This window comes from Aptenodytes patagonicus, chromosome 2 (genome assembly GCF_965638725.1).
Source record: "Aptenodytes patagonicus chromosome 2, bAptPat1.pri.cur, whole genome shotgun sequence".
Classification (NCBI taxonomy): Eukaryota; Metazoa; Chordata; class Aves; order Sphenisciformes; family Spheniscidae; genus Aptenodytes; species Aptenodytes patagonicus.
This window is the reverse complement of record NC_134950.1, coordinates 162,115,215-162,136,767: the sequence shown is the minus strand read 5'-3', so window position 1 is coordinate 162,136,767 and position 21,553 is coordinate 162,115,215. Positions and strand designations below refer to the sequence as shown.

At 35.6% G+C, this 21,553-nt stretch overlaps 1 protein-coding gene across 1 annotated transcript in view; it reads left to right on the top strand.

Annotated features, from left to right (window-relative positions):
- The window catches only part of UBE3C (ubiquitin protein ligase E3C), an 85,502-nt gene that overhangs the window by 36,302 nt on the left and 27,647 nt on the right, over positions 1-21,553 (top strand). The window contains exons 14-18 of the mRNA XM_076331918.1: positions 1,200-1,304; positions 2,443-2,530; positions 6,009-6,106; positions 9,390-9,522; positions 13,907-14,154. Coding sequence (XP_076188033.1) covers positions 1,200-1,304; positions 2,443-2,530; positions 6,009-6,106; positions 9,390-9,522; positions 13,907-14,154 — 672 coding nt within the window. The remainder of the gene's footprint in view (positions 1-1,199; positions 1,305-2,442; positions 2,531-6,008; positions 6,107-9,389; positions 9,523-13,906; positions 14,155-21,553) is intronic.

The window sequence follows — 21,553 nt, the reverse complement described above, 5'->3', positions numbered from 1 at the left end:
ACACTAGGATCTGTTTTAATGGAGACAAGAACTTTGAGGGTACAGTTCATTTGATAAATCGGTAGCTACTTCTGGATGAGATGACTTTTTTTTCTCTTGCCAGCTTTGAAAATGCTAACAAGATATTCATTGACAAGAAAAGAAGCCTATAGTGTCTTTTCAGATGTAGACCTTTACGCTTAAAAGTATCAACATTAGTTTCTTCACATGGATAATCACCTCAGTGTTTGGTCAGGTGATATCATCAGCAGATACTTAGATTTCTCTGAGGCACCTTTAGTTGGAAATGCTTTAGTTTGTTAATGCAGCAACCAGAAGTACTTAATCTTTCATGTACTTCAGAGATGTAACTTTTGCTGTTTATCTTTTGCTGCCGATTTAATGCTTCTGCCTTCTCCTTCTCTACTTTCTGAAGCTGATGTCGGCTTTTGTACAGTGCCATTGAGAAGCACATCACACGATCTTGTGCTGGCTAGTTAAGTTTATTGTCTATAGGCAGAAATACCCACTGTTTATTAGTTGATCCCTCAGAGTTGCCTAGTGTGGAGTGATACAGTGACCTTTGTCTTGAGACGGCAAGCAAAAGTTCCATTCTTCTGTGGAGCATTTTCCTTGAAAAGTGATGCACAGAAATTGAAGAATCTTCCTTCTTGTGGACAAAGAAAACCTACAAATCGGCCAAATTGTTCAGAACCTCAGTTTTGGAATGAGAGGTAGTAAAGAATAGTTGTATAGCTCTCTCTTCTAAAACATACATCTATTCACACGTTTAACTTCTGAAAACCTATATAAGCAAAAAAAAAATATCTGTATAAAAGACCATTGTATAAATGACCTGGTTAGGTGTTACTTTCTTCAAGTAATTTAATGCTGGTAATGATTTGTTTAGGCTTCCCTGAACTGGCATACAACTTTTTAGGTGTGCAGGGTCCTAGAATTACCTAGTCCTAGGTAGTCCTAGTTCTTAGGTTTTGGAATGAGACTTTAATAAGCCAGGTTTTTTTGATGACTTACAAGTGAACCACACTTACTTACTCGCATTCTAAGGTATTTAAGTGTAAGAGCAAGTTTTTGTAAGTTAAAAATAAGTAACAATTTCATACATTACTGAAAGATTTTCTTAAGTTTTTGCTTGTGGATTATACAGTTTCATTCACAGTGCTAAATGTATATTGAATGTATGTGTTTCTGACACCTAGGTCATCACAAACTTAGTGAAAATGTTGAAATCTAGGGATACAAGGAGAAATTTCTGCCCACCAAATCACTGGCTCTCAGAACAAGAAAACATTAAAGCAGATAAGGTAAGAGTAATATCCTTTTTCTACATAGTCTTACAGGTGCCAAAGTTTCAATGGTAAGGTGTTTGATTCCTGACAATATCAATGATGTTGACGTTGCACAGATTTAGTGTGGTTTAAAACCTGGAGTAATGCAGCTTTTCTCTAATGTAAAAGTCTTGCATCTGTTAAGAAACCTTTATGTTAAATCACATTTCCACTCCATAAAGTAGAACCCACTCTACAATGCGACAGTGTAAGTCATCTGCATTTATAGCAGAGGAGAACTGAAAATCTGGTAGCATTTTGTTGCATTTTATTTTCTAGTTATTTTAAGTAGTTCTCGTAATAAAAATGCTAAATAAAATAATTGCTCTATAGTGGGGGAAAAAAACCCTCAAAATTATCTTCCAAAGTAAAAGAAAATTCAGAAGCATTTTCTGTACTTATCTCACCTAGAAATTACTTTTTTCTTTTCCTAAGAGCTTTTGAAAAAAATGGCATTGTTTGAGCTTAAAAAGTGTGTATGTGTGTGCAAAAGAAAATGCTAATATGAATGTACAAGAACATCCTTTGAATCATTGGAAACTTGGATCTTAAGAAGCTAGTTACACTCAGATAGACTACCTGCACTATTACATGTCTTAACAGCTGGAAGTTTTGCATGGAATAGTTATGCAGTGAATGCAGTGAACTCTTCTGTTTATTTTTTGATGATTGCACATTTGCTTGCCTTGTGTTCAAGATTTCCATTTCTCTGTGTGACAGTTCTTTATAGTTCTTAGGAAATAGTGCCTACACACCTTAGAGAAAGTAGTAGTAGTCTTTAAACTGTGACGCTAACCTGATTCTCAGTACAAAGTAAACAGAATTTATTTGACATCTCAAAATTCAAACTCAGCTTCTCTAGTATCTTAAATATCAGAATTTAATGTAACATTGCATGGTATTTTTAAATGATACGTGGACTTTATATTACGTTGTTGTTAATTTTGCAGCTCAGCTTTAAGGCACAAGTAAAAGGAGGAGGGATTAGAAATGAAGATACTTAGGCATTCAGACACACTCTTGGACATGACAGTTTTATGTATTTACTATGTAATAGTAAATTGTAGTATGTAATTAGATAATGTTTAACTGTAAAATACTGTTAATTTATTAGGTTACACAGCTGTATGTGCCATCCGCTAGACATGTCTGGAGAGTCAGAAGAATGGGAAGAATAGGACCATTGCAATCTACTTTGGATGGTAAGATACTGTCTATGCAATTTTTGCTTTACTAAGTCAAAATAACAGTTTGCCTTATGGAAAGAAAATCTGCCTTTTATAGAGCTCAGTTGAGTATTTTGTATAAAAGTCTTAATGATAGCCAAAGGCAAGGCAATCTTTCATAATTTTGTTTCAGATATTTAAAAAAACGTGTATTTGTATACGTGTGTGTGTATGTCTTTACAATATTTAATGTATAACAGCTTTCCCCAAGCTTCTGCTGGGATTGAAGAGGTGAAATGATGAGGTAGACAAATGATATGTGTTAAAAATAGACGTATTAATATGTATAAAAGGCAGTTGCATAAGATACAAAATTAATAAAGTTGCACAAGATATAAAGCATTGATGTTTTGCTCTTACTGTATACTATAAAGAAACTTCTTTATTATATATTAAACTGTAACAAACAAGCTTTAGGTACCATGATAAGTATTAATTACTATTTATAAATATTGTCTCTAATTAGATAAGGCAGAAACTTAACCCCTTGAATTACTCAAAATATCTGGACTTTATGGAACTTCCAAAGAAAGATGAGAGAATTGGACCAACTTAGCAATCAGGGTAAATTTACACTAGTTTAGTTGTGCCAATACACTTTCTCATGTAGACAGTCTGTTTCTTTCAGCTTTCCATACCTTTGTATCTTCACTATTCTAGAATTTTACCTTGCTATGCTTAGGTAAAATAGTCATTAAATCACTAATACTTGTGAAGATTTAATAATGAATTAAAAATGGGGCCTTTAGGAAGCAAAATGATTCATCTACGAGAGTCCATACTCTCTTTCAAGATGATGTAATCTGCTTGAGTATCTTAGCCAGATACAGTAGATCATGTATAGAATACTGTAGCCTTTGAATGCTGCCAGAGAGTTGTACAGAATTAAGGGCTTTGTCCAAGATTGAAACCTAAGGACTTCTTATAATGATATTTTTTATTTGAATAACTATGATGGTATAAGTTTACTTTGATTACCTTATTAGTCTAGTTGCCAGATAACAACTAGTTGGTCCAGTGTAAGTACTCCTCAGAATTTTGAATCTAATATTTTTTCAGTTTAGTTTCTCTCTTTGGAATCGCCTATTCTAAGTGATTGATAATACGAAATCTTAAAAGCAGGTGTTTTAGCAAAAATTGCCAGGCTTCAACAGGCCTGTATCCTGTATACCTTACGGACTCTACATCAGTAATCCCCGTTTCTTCCATTGACCTACATTGCTCTTGACAGCCATACTGTCTTGACGTTCTCCACCATCAGACCTGTTCCACATTTATTACTTCCAAATTCTCCCCGTGTGACTAGTCTGCTAGTCTCCTTCCCTTTATACACACAGTATCTTGAGCTCTCTCCCTTGTCCTCCTTTCCATAATAGCACCAGTTCCCTCTGTTTCATTAGTTGTCTCGGTCTGGGCAGTTGGTGGATGAGGAATGCACGTGCTGTGGCTCCTGCGGAGCAGTTCCATGCCCTCATTTTGCCAGCTGGCTGTCAGACAAGCTGACACACTGAACAGAGCAGATAACTGAGCTCTCCTTGCTGTTTCTGTAATCAGGTCACTAAAGGAATTTCTCTTCTCTATCCAGTTGAAAATTTTCACAAAACTTAGTATTTTTGAATCTCCTATTCTCTGTCAAAATTAAAATTCAGCTGGTTAGCTCAAAAGGTGTGTTGGAGGCAAGACGGTGAGGAAAGATGACACAGTGTGTTCATGTAAACCTCGTTTTCATACAAAATCAGGCTGAAAAAAGTGCCATTAACATGAATGTGTGAAAACAAGCCGGTAACAATGTGCACATGACTTGTTTAATCCCTCTTGACTCCATATGGGTTAAAGCCAATTAGCATGAAAGTACTGCTGAATCACATATGGTCATGTTTATTTGTGCTTTTTCATTTACTTAAATGGCAGACTCTAAATGCCCTCTGTGTTGATGACTCCATCCCATATTTCTCTTTAAAGAAAGAAGCTGTGATGGAGAAATGCAGATAAAATTAACTAATTGGCTGGAATAATTGAACTGTCGAAGTCATGTAGTAGTTTACCTTTGCTGTACATGCACTTTTTATTTAAAATGCTTTTAACCCTTAGCTTAATAGGCTGCATACATTGACTTTAATTAAAAATGTTTACTGAGTAAACTAAGGGTAATCGCAGATAAGCATTTTATCAGAAATTCCAAAGGCTTGCAACGTTGAAACCTGACCCAAATGAATATACATCAAGTATAGTGATGTTTTGGGTCACGTCATGTTAAATTGGTGCTTAAAATATCCCTACTTAAAGTGCTTTGAAGAGTAGAAAAAAAAAGAACATTGAATTGATGTCCAGTTGCAGAAGGGCAGCAAAATGCTAGTCACCACAGGTAGGAGCCAAAGTAAAAACTTGAAACTGTCATCATAAACTTCCAGACTGGGTAGTAATGTGAAGCATTTACTTCCATTTTGTAATATGGTCTATAAATAGTCTAGACTGTGGAGTCTTTTTTGAGAAGGGAGCATGAAAATGGAACAACTAAGGAGTTGTGGGTTTTGTTTCCTCTGTAGACTGAAGCTAGGTGGACCTTTAACCACAGTGTCTAGTCAGTGAGCAATACCATTTTTTTTTTCTGCACTTAATTAATTTACGGTCAGATATGTGCTCAGCTGAGTTTCTTCCCATGCAGTTAGAGCAGGATTGTCACTTCTACTGTGCATCACCTGAAGTTGAGTTTTTTCCTAAAAATGTCCTCTGCGTATAATAAGAAGGTTCAAAGGAGCTGCATGGTAGCTTGGGAACTACATGCGATTGAGTCTCTCCGTTGCTGTGGCTTCTTGAATTCTTTTCTAATCTTTTTTCTTGAGCACATTATACAATTTCTTGATGTTCTTTTCACTGTTTCTGCAGTGACTAGGATTTAATGTGATTACTGTGACCTTGCTGTTGGGAGAGAAAACCCATTGAAATAAACGTTATCTTTCTGTTGGTTTCATTAGATTTGGTTTAGTTCTTAGTTTTTATGCCTAAAATGATTTGATTGAAAGTAGATGTTGTAGTTGAAAGCACAATACCTTCAAACTATTTTGATCATTGGGGTGGGAATATTGTGTATTCCTGCAATGAAAATTCTAATTACTTACAGCTTCTTAATTGTCTTCTGTATGTATTTTTTCTGAATTGAAAAATTAAAATATCAATAATAAGAAAATAACTTTTTTCTGCTGAATGAAATAAAAAATGCAGGAGCACTTATTTTTATACACATTTTGTTTTCAGTGTGTTTTTACTACTTATATTTCAGTTTGCCTGCAGAAACTAATGTTTAAAGAAAGGTAAGGCTTGGTGTGACTGTTTAGTAAATAAGCTATTTTAATGTATGTATTCTTATACAAAGTAAATTGAGTCACTTGATACAAAATAAACTGTTTAAAAAAATTTTTTTCAGAATTCTAAAAATTATTTTTTCTATTTTAAGTGGGTTTGGAACCAGCACCTCTTTCTGTATCTGAAGAACGACAACTTGCAATTCTGACAGAGCTACCTTTTGTAGTTCCTTTTGAAGAAAGAGTAAAGGTACCTAATTTCTAATTTAATAGGCAATTGGTTTTTAGTTTTTTGTTTTCAGTAAGTGTAAAAAGAGCACTTAGCTAGGTAGAAACTGGATCGTTTCCCTGCAGAAGGATATGACAGGCCATACTGTTTTTCTTCAGTACTCATGTGGCAACTGAACATTTGAAGTTACTTACTTTTCTCTTTTTTTACTAGTTATATTACCCTTTATAATAATTGCATTAAAATTAAAAACATGTATTCCAAGATATATGAGAGCAGTTGTATGCTTATAATAAACTGCAGTCCTGATTCAATGATTGATCTGCATGATTGCACCCTCTTGTGGTAAGCAGAGCACTAACTAGTTGTGTATCTGTAATAAACAGATTGCAAGGTCAAGACTGGAGACTTTTGTGCAGTGGGTGGATTTACTCAGAATGAGATGATGGATGTCCATTTTTGGAAAATAACGCCTAGAGATTAAATTTCTGCATTCATAGCTGAGTAGCTGAATTTTAATAGAGTATGTAGTTTAAAACTCGCAAGATTCTTGTACTGTTTGACTTGCTTTTGAATGCTTTCTAGATTTTAAATATGTAATTGTTAGTTCTGTTACCTATTTCAGTTTGCATAATTTTTTTTTTAAAGCTATTATTCTGTTACCCATAATTCTTTTTCTGAACTGCTTTTGTTGTCAACAGTATCAATTACTTAAAAACTGCTCCCTCAAATGTCTTGGAAACATTAAGTTGCAAGACACCATCAAGGGAATGAAGAGTAGTTCCATGGGGAAGGTAAATCAGTATTTGTCAAAAAAAGACAGTGACAGCTTTGGTAGAAAAGAAGTGGCTTTTCCAGGCTTCTATGAAACAGTTGTTCCAACAGAACATCTTAATACTGTATGGCAATATTGCACCAGGATTACAGGGGAACAGTTGGAAGTGACCTCGAGCAGGGGTCTGTATGTCACAATTTAGTCACTGTCTACAACTTCTGGACTTCTTAAAGCTATGTTGAGATGCACATATCAAGTTTCTGGAATTCATAAAACCTTGTCTGGTTTTATCACAAAAACTGAAATCATAACAATTGGATGAGAGCTTGGAGAGAAGGATAAAGCTGTAGACTGAACTTTTATAGTTCAAAGAGGAGATCCTCTTACACGGCTTTTTGGACAAAGTATGGCCCTTTTTGTGTAACAGTGGGAGTCAACATCCTTTTGGAGTCTCCCACTGCCCCTGCAAAACAACTTGCAATAAGGGGAGAAGATAACCTTACCTGGTTTTTGTGATTTATTTTTTTTTTTTCCTTCTTCCTTTCTTCCAGTTGCATCTATTATGCTGTGATTTAATGTGGTGATACAGCTCAGTGCTGTTTCCATGTGTGGGTTGTTCCATGTGTCCTTTCATTTTCTGACTTCCTTATGAGACTTGCCTTGAATTACCAGATATTAGATACTCTTACAAGCAATTGAATCCAGTTTCATGGTAGGCTCCTCAGCCTTCTGACCGTGGGGGATGTTATCTTCTTTAGCCTTAAGGCACATTGATGTGCACCTTTCAATCTGATATTTACCTGTGGGAGGTAATAAATCCAATTTGTATCAAGTGCCTTGGTTCTCACTTACTTAAGCCATAGTTTCGTCAGCTTTCCTATGGTGGTGTTATTTCTATGGTGTGTACGTCAGTCAGCATTGCTTGCTTTTCCATGTGTTAGTCTGAAGTAATTGCAAATGCTTCAGTTATGCATTAGGGTTCTTATTTTCAGGACTAACATATGCATGAACGTTGGATTATGTAGGAGTCCAGACTCTGCATCAAGAAGAATTTTGCTATGAGATATACCTCCAAGCAATTCTTTCCATCTAGTGTTGTGTAGCAATAGTTAATAAACCGTATCCAGCCATGCTTGAGGAAAGAGAATGGTGGTGAGCATATTCTCATGCCCTGTACATAAAAAGAAGGTGTCTGTGGCTGTATGTCTTGATGTCATAGAACTGTAGAAAAATTTAGGTAAGAAGGGACCTCTGGAGGTACTCTAGTCTACATCCTTCCTCATGCAGGAATAGCTTCAGAGTTGGATCAGGATGCTCAAGGACTTGTCCAGATGAGTTTTGACTGTCTCCAGAAATGGAGATTTCACAAACTCTTCGTGTAACCTCTTCTGATACTTAATCACTCTCATTATGTTTTTTTTTTAATTTATGTCCATTCAGCATTTCTCTTTCTGCAGCTTATGACTATTTTCTCTTGTCTTCCTGCTGTGTACCTTAGGGAATAATCTGGCTTTGTCTACGCTATAATCCTCATGGTTGGAGAGCATCTTCTCCACTAGCTACAGTTGTCCATAGAAACAGTAGATTTGAGACCTTACTCTAGCTTTGTCTGCTGTTGTCAGATTTTCCTTTTTCATGGTAAATTTGTTGTTTTTAAACATCCCTGGAGACTCTTACTTAATCTTCTCAGTTAAGAAAGCAGTCTGTGATATTATTGGGAGATTATATCCCTTGGAAAATGTACTAGACTATTTATTGAATATGGGAAGGATGCAAGAGAGGACATAGTAAACAGACACTCCCTGGATTGAGGGTATATTGAGCATTATTATACATTAGGCAACCCCCTCCCATGCTATATCTCGGCATAGAAGCACAGCTACAGTTACTCTTCAGGTGAACTGTAACAGGTTCCTGTTGTGAAGACTTGCAAAGGGACAATGTGAAGTTCAATTTGTACGTCAGCTGGCATTATTTTCTTGAATTGGTGTGATGCTCTGGTTCTTTGTTTAATATGGCAGTGCTATGCACTATTTTGCTTTGAATTATTTGCTCGCTGCTCCTGAGAGGAGTACCGATACCTAATTTCTTGTTACTGGAAATGTTCCTAAGCGTTACAAAAATGACAAAAAATTGTTTACTAGCATTGAGGACTGCCTCTGTGTGTGCAAAATACTCGTGACTTTTTCCCTTTGTTTTTGTATACTTTGCATTTCAGAACTCTGAAAGTTAGGGAGAGGAAACTGGAATCACTAACACAATGTCTGTAGATGTGCCTCTTTATGTAGAAAGAATTGAGGATGATATCTTAGCATGAAAAAGTTTTTTGCATGTCTGTCCCCCTCTCCTTCCCTCCCCTGGGACATGGCTCTATTATGTTTCTGCAGCTCGATGAGAGAGAGGACAAATCACTTGAAAGTGAGTGCCCAGAAGCAACTCAAAGGACAGTAAGAGTAGTGAATAACCATCTCTCATTGAGTATTTAGATCTGCACAATGACATGATTTCTCTTTTCACTAATTTTAACAGATTTTTCAAAGACTGATCTATGCTGATAAACAAGAAGTGCAAGGAGATGGGCCATTTTTGGATGGAATTAATGTCACTATCAGAAGAAATTATATTTATGAAGATGCTTATGATAAACTTTCTCCTGAAAATGGTAGGTTTACAATTAAGTTATCATCAGCTTGTTTATAACACTTTACTATTCTTACCATGTAGTTACATATTTGCTTACTTGAGTAGGATGTTAAAAGTATATCAGCTCTAAGATTTGAAGATCCGTATAAAGTTAAATTTCCTCATTTTTATGTAAAGTAATTCTCATCCACATTGTTTCTGATTATTGCAGTCTTAAATAAGACCATTTAACCCACCCTTCCTTAGTTTAAACCTACTTTTATGGGGCTTTTCTTCTCATTTAATGTCCAAATAACTGTACTTTGTGTATTTATCTATGTAGTTCATTAGATATTATCTGCTTTGGTAATCGGTTTCAACAAAAATATCTAGACTGCACAGGATTTGCTAGGTACAGTCTGTCTGATAAGGATAATACAGTGTACTTCGTAGTGATAGTATGTAGTAGTATATATTTTACCACATTGATTTAAATCATATCTTGGTGTGAATTTGTGTGAGAGCAGCTGCTCTAGAAGCCAAAGTTCCAATGTAGATGAAGCCTGCCAAAATAAAGTTCTTATTAGTTATATGGTATTTTTGCATGTAAAAAGAATATTTGCCAAACACTTCAGGTTTGCCATGTGAATCTTACCTGCTGTGCCATGTAAGTTCCTTCCTGGAGAACTGCCTAGTTTAGAGAGGAAGAAGAAGAGGTGTTGATATTCTTGGTTCGTATAAAATTACTGGAGATCATGCCTTTTCTTAATTTCCTTTACTCTGGTAGTATTAAAGATACTATTCTATTTATAAATAGAATTTTGTATTTCAACACGTGTGTTTAAAACTAACTACCTAAAAGATACACATTTAGACATTTTTTTTCTTAAAGTACAAATTAAGTTCTCCTGTTTTTGGAAAGTTTTAAAGGTTCATCAGGAGATGTCACTGTATAATCATCTAGAAATTATATGTGCAATTGACTGTTTAGCCTCTTTCCTAGTGGTTGTGAATAGTTTCATTATACTAAGTTTAGTATGAGTCATTAACTGGTTTCTTAAAAAGAGAAAGATGAACTGGAATTGGAAAATAGAAGAAGTTGAGTCTGTTGTGTTACTCCTCCTTCTCCCCCAAATGTATGAAAGTACAATTCAGAAACTGCAGTCTAAGCTTTTGAATAATGCAATGTCAAGTAACAGGCAAGTCAACCTATTTGTTTAATAAGAAGATAGCTTTAAATGAGAAACACACTTTCTGTGAAGACTACATTTTGACTTAATGTAGTTTTCTTAAACTACGAAAGCAGCTTTAGAATGCATGTTTCCTAAACTTAATCTACAGTCTGACAATCTGGGTACTGGGATGTGTTCCACCTTTAGTGAGGTCACAGGCAATATGAAATTGAGGGGAATAGTCAATATACTGCAAAGTCAGGTTGCCGCTGAGATGGCCCTGAACAGACTGAAGAAGAGAGCTTACAGAAGCCTCATGAAGTTTAGGAAAGACCAAAGCAAAATCCTGTGCCTAGGCTGTAATAACCCCATGTAGCAGTACAGACTGAGCACTGACCGGCTGGAAAGCTGTTTTCAATAAAGGACTGCGGGGTTCATAGTGGACAACAAATAGAACAAATAAAGAGTTTCCCTTGATGAGATGAAAACTAGCTGCATACTGGGCTGTATTAGGAAGAACATACCAGCACTGCCCAGCTTTGGGCATCCCAGTACAAAAAAAGACATTAACATACAAGAATGTGTCCTGCAGAAGGCCACTAAGATGATACAGGGGACTGAAGCACATGGCATATGAGAAGAAGCTGAGAGAACTGGGTTTGTTCAGTCTCAAAACAGAAAAGGCTAAAGGGAAATTGTTGCTGCTGCAACTGGGACGTTACAGAAGCTGTTTTGATAAGGTGCAGTGGTGACATGTAGCAGCAAGGGAAATTTTTACTGGTCATATATGGAAAAAGCATTTCACAGTGAGACTTGTTAAGCACTGAAATGGGCTGTCCAGAGAGGCTGTGAAATCTCCATCATTGGAGAACTCAAATGGACTAAGGCACTGAGCATCCTGATCTAACTTGGAAATTGGCCGTGCTTTCAGTGTGGGGATTTTGGACCATATGAGGTCTCTTCCAACTTGAACTGTTCTATGATTCTGTCAAGCTTTCTGTTCAGCAAAAAGAGCTTTTGTATTAATACAAAATTTATCTGCATATGCATGTATATAGTTCCAGATAACGTTTTCAGCCTTTCCTTCGGAAGAAAATTACTCATAAAACAGTGACAAGGGAGAACCCAATAAGCTTGTAGCAAGCAGCTGGAAGTAGAGTAATCTCTAGGTGAAGATTTATGTCTCCTTTACAGGTATAGAGAAGCCATAGTGGTAGTTGGCCATTGAAGTCTGAAAACCTGTTTTTCTGTATGTGTGTGTGATACACCATGTATATGCACATATACACGCACATATATACACAATGCTATCTAGTACTGTACTAGTGCTATTTAGCATCAATAAAGACTAAATTAGAAGGTTGGACCTTTTTAAAAAAGCCGGTATTCTGAGACAGTATAATTTTTTAAAATAATTTTAGTTCTGGAGTAGGTCAGGCACCACGTGAGAGAGCAGAAAAGAAGAAATTCCTGAAAATTAAGAGACACAATTTCAAGACTGTAGACTGAATTGATTAAAATCGATCTGGGAGATTGAACAGGTGATAGATGAGGTCCTAGAATTGATCGGGAGAGAGCGAAGAACATTTATTTGGAAGAGGCATCCAGTTTGTCTACTGGCCCTGAGAAAAGAGCTGTTCAAAGTTAATGTTTCCGTAGTACCTTAACTGAGATCATTAAGAAAACAAGCTTGGAATAGCAAAAATGTACTAGGTTGGTTCTTACGGCTTTATGTTTTTATTTGGTTATCATATGCTTAATAATGTGCAAGCATTTCTCATATTTCTCAATTTTTTTTCTCTGTGACTGGAATTTTCAGAATATCCCATAATAGTCTCCAGTGGACTCCAGTAACAGTTTAGTTACAGCTAGAAGCTGTATGAGTTATAAAATTGAACTTCTTTTCAGAGGTTGTGCTAACTTGCTCCGCCTCTGCCTGGTCACCTATTTTGACATGTGAATTTGTTTTAGGACCATTTTTCCCTCCTTGCTGTAAAATCTGATTGTCAGTAGACAGAGGAAGAGACCAATAACTGATTTTCTTTGTCAGGCCCCAAAAAGCACTAAACCAACATTTTCCATATATAAAAGTTTTAACGTTAATGCTCAATATCTCGGGAGTCTCCAGACAAAGTATGTCTGTATGCTTGAGACTCTTTTGCCAGCGTAACTGTGTTCTATTTTCTTGCTTTGAATGGTGGTGAGATAGTGGACCTGTTGCAGCGCCTGTGGCTAAAAATGGCCATCCTGTATTTCCAGCCAGCAGAATTTTTGTGCGGGAGCACGTTTCACTTGAATGAGGAACTAGAAAGTAATTTTTAAGAATAGCTGAGTGTGAAATTGGGAAGTTACTAGTAGATGTAGAGGCATTCGCTAATGAGAGAATGTGAGTAAGACTTGGTGGTCCAGGAGAAATTCTGTTGCTGCGAGGTGCTGAAGATTCTTTCATGAACATCAGCTGTCCATCCATAGTGTGTGCATTTGTAGCACATGGAAGCAGTAGAAGGTTTTATTGTTACTGGCTTATTACTGGTTGCTTTGCTGGGACACAAGTGTAGTCAGTGCAAGGGTTCAAATAAAAGCTGTGTATTTGGTTAGATCCTTGGAAGCCTTCCCTGAATTGAGCAAAAAGGCCCTCCTTCCCTGTTATGTATACATAGTTCAAGGGCTAAATATTGCTTGCTTTCTCAAGTAGCAGCATTCTATGGAACAAGCAGAACACCTACCTTCAGAACATGTCCATCTTTACTGCACCTTGCTCACTGGAATTACGTGGCATAGCAGTAAGTCCAAAGTATCAAAAATATTAAGTTCAATTTCAAATAATATTATCTAATGATGTAGCTTAACAGTCAGCCCCTCTAAGGGGATGCAGTGCTTATTGACGGTTCCTTCAGACATAAGAAAGTTGAACCTTGCATTCGTAATACTTTATATAAATAGAATTTTCAGATTGTTCTTGGGCCTCTTTAAAATATTTTGTAGGATTTTTTTTCTTCCCCTACCTAGTGTCTTTCCACTCCATCTTTTGATGAGTCTTAAAGCAAGACCCTTTGTACAAAGTGAGTTTCACATACTGAATATTCCAAAATTCAAGCCAGTAATAGATTTTTGCTACAGTACTATTTACTAGTTCCATTTTTATATAAAATTGGTGTAGATATGTTTGTATGTGTAGTTACATGTGTTTTTATCCAAACAAAATTCAAGCAGATAGTTCTATTTGAGTTTGTCTCTCTCCTTTCTCTGCAGAACCTGACCTAAAAAAGCGCATTCGTGTTCACTTACTTAATGCACATGGTCTTGATGAAGCTGGTATTGATGGTGGTGGAATTTTCAGAGAATTTCTGAATGAACTACTTAAATCAGGATTTAACCCTAACCAGGGATTTTTTAAGACCACCAATGAGGGACTTCTTTACCCCAACCCTGCTGCACAGATGCTTGTTGGAGACTCTTATGCCAGACATTACTACTTTCTTGGAAGAATGCTTGGAAAGGTAAAAATAGTGTTGTAAAATATAAAGCTATAGCAGTACTGAAATGATTCAGTAATGTTGGTTTTTTTTCTTTTTAGATAGGTGTAGATGGGAAAAAAATGATGATTTTTCTAGATGTTGGAACTGAACATTATTTCCACATATCACCCAAATTTCTGGTTCATTTTAATGCTGCATACTTGAGAAGTACAGAGAATTTGAGATACCCGGACTGCCAGTTGAGCAAAGTGTGCATATGTCTGCTTCTGTGTTTATCCTCTTGCTTAAAGTTAAGTTGATTGAAGCCAATAGAACTACGCTGCTTATGATGATTTTTAACCTGGAGCTTTCTAGAATTTGTCTGCAGTTACATTTTCATCATTTGGAATATATGAAATTAATATTTTCAGAAGCAAACAGTTTCTAGTTGTCTGAGGTATACAATTCTTGCTAGCATTTAAAATTTGCCATGGGCATTTACCATACTTCAGAGCCATATGCAAATTAACTTTCACTTATTCTGCTTGGGTTTTTGTACATTTTGCATCTTTCTTGAGTTTTAGTGCTTGATATTTTGGTGTTGTGAACGTTCAGACTAATACACACTTGTTGAGCTAGATGAAAAATGCAGGGGTAAAAAAGAAAGAAGAGAGAAACCATTAAAAACATTCACTACATTCAGTTTTCTTTTGTGGTCACGTTTAATATTGAGGCTATTTCCTTCTAAGCCCTTGAAATAATCTTTGTAAAGCTATTAACTGTGAAACGAAGTTTGGAATACAAATTCTATTTCAGAAAAAAATGTATCGATTGCTACTCAGCTATCTAAAACTGAAGGTATTTAAGATGTAAAAGTCCCATTTAACTGCCTGAATTATTTTGGAGGCTAAAATCCTGCTGACTTGCAGCGAGATTTAACATATAGTTGCATGTCCTTTCAGCGTAGCTGGAAGCGGTTTAAGAGGTGGTTGTTGGCAAACTTGAGTTGTTGAAAGAGTGCTGTTCTTTAGAGTTGCCAGTCAACTGATTTAGATTAAACTGACACTTTGTAGGCAAATTCTCTGCTAATGCATCCTAGCTATTGCAATGTCCTAACTTGTTAAATAATGAAAATTTCAAATCAGCCATTTCAATAAAATAATCTTTGAAGGATGTTCCTGCTCTTAATGGGAGATGGATTCAGTACTAATACAATAGTTTGTAATTATGACCTATGTTACATGTCCAAGGCTTCATTTTATTTCTGCATCTCTAGATTTTTGGAGTGGGGAAGCAAATACTGCTGTGGTATCATGAGGAAGTTACTTCACTCCAAAAATGTTTGGTGTTTATCTAGGAATGGGGCAGGGCTCAATTGTCGAGGGGAAGTTTGAAACATTTTTTCAAAAAAAGAGTGTAGTTTTGAATCTTTAATTTCCTCTGTCAAAACAACACGTTGCCTTCTGTAATTGCATTTCAAATATTAGCGTGAAGACAGAAGTTGCAAAATGTGTTCTATCTCCATAGAGTGCTACAAGTATAGTTTTTGGTTTTGTCTTTAAAATCAGAGGATCTATTATTTAACATTTTGAAAGCATAAATTGTTTTTGTATTTGCAGAATGTTTACATAAGGTAAGAATTGACAGTGTTATTTAATAATTACCCCTACCCAGGTGCACAGACACCTTTTTAGTAGTGTATTTAGAGACTTGATGAATTAAACAGAAAGATAAGGCACGACCATACTATTCAAAACCTGCCAGTATTGTGATCTTGGTTAAGTTATTGAATACTCACTCACCCGTTTTCAAAAATGTGTCCATTTTATGCTTTGCACAGGGTTATTTGAGAGCAATAGTGGATTATTAAAAGCCCCTTTGTAAACAAAATAGATATAATGCAAAGGAAGCAATCAGGCATCCACAGCAATTTCTTATTTGTGGAAACCAGTATGTAAAGAGTGCTACCTCCAAAAACTCTCACGTAAGAAGTTTCAATGTTATCAGAAAACAAATACATTAAAATATAATAATTTATAGAAATTTCTCTGTCTCTTGGTAACCATTTCATACTAATATCCAAATGCATTTAACTTTCAGTACCATAGATTTACACCTAATTCAGTTTTTCTTCTCATCAGGAAGTTTCTAACAGCTTGACATCTGTGTTAATTGGTCAGTTCAGAAGTAGAAATATCTGAAAATTTAAAACTTATCTTTAAAAATGGTGTGTCTAAAAATTTAAATTATTTTAATCCTAGATAAATTATTGACTTTTTGGGGTGTATTTTTGTAGTTTGTGAAGAAATTGACATCTGTATACTATACACACTGCATGGCTGTCCATGCAACTTTTACTGATCACTGAATGAGCAAAAGGTCTTGTAGAAAGAATATCATGTGATCATGTAATTGCATATGTTGTCTGAAATCATTCTTAAAAAAAAAAAAAGGGCAGAAATGAGTTTGCTTAAACAACAGCTACTCAAACACTTCCAAAGTTTACATTTCTCAACTTTCAGTGACTTTACTCTGTAATGTAAATATTATTTTAACACTGGTGCCTTTTAAGCATTTTCCTTTCTCTTCCTTGAAAGTAAAAGCTCAGCTTACCATGCAGACCTTGGGTAGCAGTCTCCCACCACCGGCAGGGTTTGAAGCTAAAGAACCTTTCAGTTTTGCCCACTGGAAGCATAGCAGTGAGTTTCTGAGTCACAGGCTTTGCTTGAGAGCTGAGGGTGTCCTGGGCTGTCAGTGATGTTCAGACAGAGGTGTTCTAGCCCCAAATTCTCTTTGTTGTCCTCTCTGAAAAGTAAAGTCATGTTGTCCCATGTGGTGTCCCAGAAGTATGGATGGAACACTCTAATCTTTTTGCTCTCTCAGTAGGTAGGATTGGGCTGTGAGGAGGCACCTGATTTAGTTTAACTTCCTTACCATCAGTTCTATCAGCACTAAAAATCTTTCCACATGCAGACTTTCCTGCTGTGGCTTTGGCAATGTAGTGGACTTGGCTCACAAGAACACAAAAGTTGTTACCCTGGCAGGCTGCCAAAACTTTGAGCAACATAGCCAGAGAAGGGAAGTTTGGAAGGAACACCTGAGAATCTTAAGTGAGGATTTTCTCTGTGCTGATTCTTGAATGGTCTGCTGCAAACCTGGAAGAGGGAAACACTGGTTAACCATTTCAGCAGAAACAGTGATCAGTAGAACAGTGGCAGATACAGAACTTCACCACGTTCACACCTAAACTCAGTCTTGTATACCATATTATCTTTCTCCATTTCCTGCTTACATTTGCATCTATTAAATGATGTTAATGTGATAGATGTTGTGGAAAAGGACGTTCTTTGCATTTGGAGTGACTTGACATCAAGTAGATAATTCTTATGATAATTACTTAAATTTCATGAAGTATCAGTGTTAGTTTAAGAATATGGCAGAAAGTCCATAGAAAGATTAGAATGATAATTTTTATGGTTTCCACTTCTTCCTTTTTGGTGTAAACCTACTAGTTCTTGCATATATTATGTTTTGCAATGAATGTCTCTGCACCTTTAACAAAGTGACTCTTTCTGACACTAGAGATTTTTGTTTAATACACTCAGCATCTTTGATTATACTGAATTCAGCCACTTCCATATCTCTTCTCTTATTTCAGCATATTGAAGAGCACTAGTGAGTCATGCATTCATGTTGCTGAAGAACATATGCACTGTCTTTGAAATACAATATTAAGTCTCTTTTCCTAAGCAATAGAATCTGCAGTCCTTGGAAGACACTGGAGATTTCTGAAAAGATTTAGATTTGTTTTGCCAAGACAGCTTTTGTCTTAAACGGTTGGGAAGTCAGTATAAAGAACAAAACGTGGTGTTTTGAGGAGGAGTTGTTTTGAACAGAGTCCTTCTTTTGTGGATCCAAATGAAGAACTTGGATAGTAGAAGCAGCAGCAAGGACTAAACAAAATTAATGTGTTTATTTTAAATTTTAGCATTATTTTGATGATGGATAGATGAGACAATCTAGGTTTAGTCTTTGATCATTAATACTTAGTGTTATAAAGGAGGTCAGTAATTTGCGTGGCCTAGTGGATACTATATTGATGAAGGTTTAAGTTGTTTATTTTCATATGACTTTTTGTAAGTTACTATACTGATTTAAGATATAACGGACTGTTCTGTGCACATATCTAAATGTTGTTAAACATATATAATTGGAAAAAAGTTATAAAACATGTCTTTTAGAAAAATTAAACATTAGCAGGGTAATAGTAGATCAAATGCAAGTTTTATTACCCTAGTAGTAAATGTGGGACCGTTAATTATTGATTAGATTATTTTTCTGTATCTTGGAGAGTATGCCTTGTGGTTATAGTTTGTAACTTTGAATAGAGCTGTGATAGATCATTTGTTGTGTGAGATATTATTCCTGGCTGGAAGGTACAGTTCTGAGATTAGCAGTGTCTACAGTATCCATTTTGCAGAAAAACTAAAGTAGTTCTTAATCATCCTGGGGCCTTATCTAAAATGGATTGAATCAGTGGGAGTCTTTCACAGCAAGATCTGGATCAGATCCTGAACTCTTAAATCATGAATAAGCTGCACATACAGAGTTAAAACCTTCAAGCAAATGTTTCTAGTAACATATTTATGTGCCCTTTTTGCACCAAAAGCTTGTAGAGAGGAAACAAAGCAAGAAAACTCTACAGTGAGAAGAACTGGGTTTTGTATACTTGAATATTTGATAGGATGGCGCATCAAGCATTGCGCTGCTACTCTTCCTCTGTTTCTCTGACTGTTGAAGGGTTGTTTTGTTGTTTTTTTTTTCCTTCTGATTTTTAGGCTACCCTTTCCCTTTGCTTTATTGTCCATTTAATTAAGATCCGCTTTGGCTTGGCTTAAATCAGTACACTCTTAATTGATTTGTGCTGCAGCCACAATTGATGCTACTAGTACCTAGAAAGGTAGGTATGGAATTAGTGATACTGATACAAAGAGGAGGTTTTTTGTTTTATTAATTTCAGTTACCCTGCACGTGATTTTGTAGACTCAGCATTTTACTTAAAAGCAAGGTAGCTGATCTTTTGTCTCAGAAAATCCTGAATCATCTGAAATGGAATCAAAACAGGAATTTACCATGTAAAGTGGCATGCTCTTTAATTATACTTTTACAGTGCAGAAACACAATCGTAAGATACTTTATGGAAGTTATTTCATGATTTATGAATGTAGATGTAAACTAATCTGAATCTATTTTCTGACATGGTTATTCAGCTTGATATTCCTTTGTGTACTGGTTCATTTAACATAACTAATTATCTTTAGATTACAAATAGCTACGTTAGTACTAACCTTGTAAATATATGTCTAGCACTAAAAGACTACTGAAATGTGGTATTTTTACTCTAAATCTTTAGGAATGAAAAGTGTGTATTGATGGATTGTGATATTTATTGGGTCATAATGTATTTAAATTTTCTTTAATGCATATGTTAGTGATTGTTTACCGTGATAAAGTGCATAGGGGTCTCTGCAAGGAGTTCTGCATGGAAAGAATTACCTCATGTCAGTGGTCACTCCTCAATTAAAAGTTCCATTAGCAGATGATTCCTGCTTCTGGTTTGTGTACTGATTGCATTTTATTGCCTCTAAATCAGGCTCCTAGACAGGGAATAAATAAACAGTTAGAGTGTGTGGTAATGGTATCCTGATCTTTTTTCCACAGCTGGGAACACCTACGTCCATTTCAATCAATTAGGTTTGGAATATTTACTGAAATTCTTTAATCTATTTGAACTGTCTTCAAAAATGACTAGTTTCACTGCTATTAGAATACAGATTTATCTTAGAAGCATATCCAGAGGTTAGTTATATAGTAGTAAATGTTTCAGTTTTTCAGAAGATTAGAACTTAAATAAGGAGGAGATGTCTTCCTGTTATCTTCAGTTTTTACTAAATTATGTTTAAATTTGAGACAAGAAAAATCTATTAAGCCTTTACTGGAACTTCAGCAGTGAATGATAACTATCAGTTATCCCGTGCATCCACAGGTACTTCTACTCCTTCCCTCTCCCGTCCCTCAAAACCCCCCAAATGACATTGATAGCAATTTATATCATACACATGGTATAAGTTACACAGAGAACTGTTCCTATTAAAACAGAAAGAAAGTACTAAGCTGATGAAATGGTGGTTTTCTGCAAGTACCAACATTTCTGAAGCACTCTTATTTTGGTAATAAAAGTTCTTGAAATAAAACTAAATATGTCCTAAATTCTTAGAATAAAAATACTAGCATGACTTTCCATTTTTAAATTAAAAATTAACTCAAGGTCATTATACTTGATATGCTCCAATGGAGTCTTTGGAAATGGGTCCCTACTTTTTTATGGTAATGTGTTCATGAGTCAATCATGAGTTTGTCTTGTGCTTACCACACACCTGCAGTCCATTTCAGATATTTACACTGACTGCAGCAAATCTGACAGGCCCCTCGTATCTGAGTCTTTGCTACCCCACATCTCTGGAACTTCTATGAACTTGTACTAACTGACCTTCAAATTCCCAGGGAGTGGGAAATTGGAAGTAAAACCAATTTACAAAAGGCTTTATTTTTTCTGAAAAAAATATTTTTAAATCTGAGGATACTCACACTACTGCAAGAGATGTTAATAAATCTCTCAGAAGTCTAATTATAGGCATCTAGCTGTGGAATTTTGGACTCATACTTTTTTTTTAAAACAGAAAAGGCATCCAGTATTTGAACAAAAAGTGCACTATGAATTTTCACAGTCATACAGGGAAGATGATGTATCAGATTTTCCATTACTAAGGTGATACGAACGTGTCTAGATGTCTCTGCTATTGTAGAGCTCAGAGAACTGAGGAACAGTGACTTAAAGCTACCAGGTAGACATACTGTGTTGTGACACACACCTGATATCATTAGGTTTATTTTACCATATTGACATTAGGAACAATATCAGTTTGGTTTTGCTCACTTTAAAGCACATTATTAAGTATATCTGTAGGAAATTATTTTATGTTAAAATTACTAAACACTAGCTTTAAAAATGCTTCAAAAATATGGGTACATGTTAATGTAACTTATATTTTTAGTTTTATCTTTTTCATTAGGGTAGAATAGGCCTTGCTGGCCCCAAAGGCTTTTTGAGTGTGATGAGATATATCTAGGATATAAATAATAAGGTAGAAGGAAGTTCTAATGGTTTTGCTATTTTTCTATCATTTTTATTAATGGTTCTGTACAGCTTTGAAGATGTATTGCACTCTGTAAGTGCTAAGTATTATTTAATAGTAACTGTTTAAAATGACTGAAATAGAAAGGGTTATGGTCTTGGGGGCTGATTAGGGAAATAACTGAATTAAAGCCTAGTCACTTACTGCTTCAGCCCATAAGCCATGTGTCTTTCTAGGGCTATGAC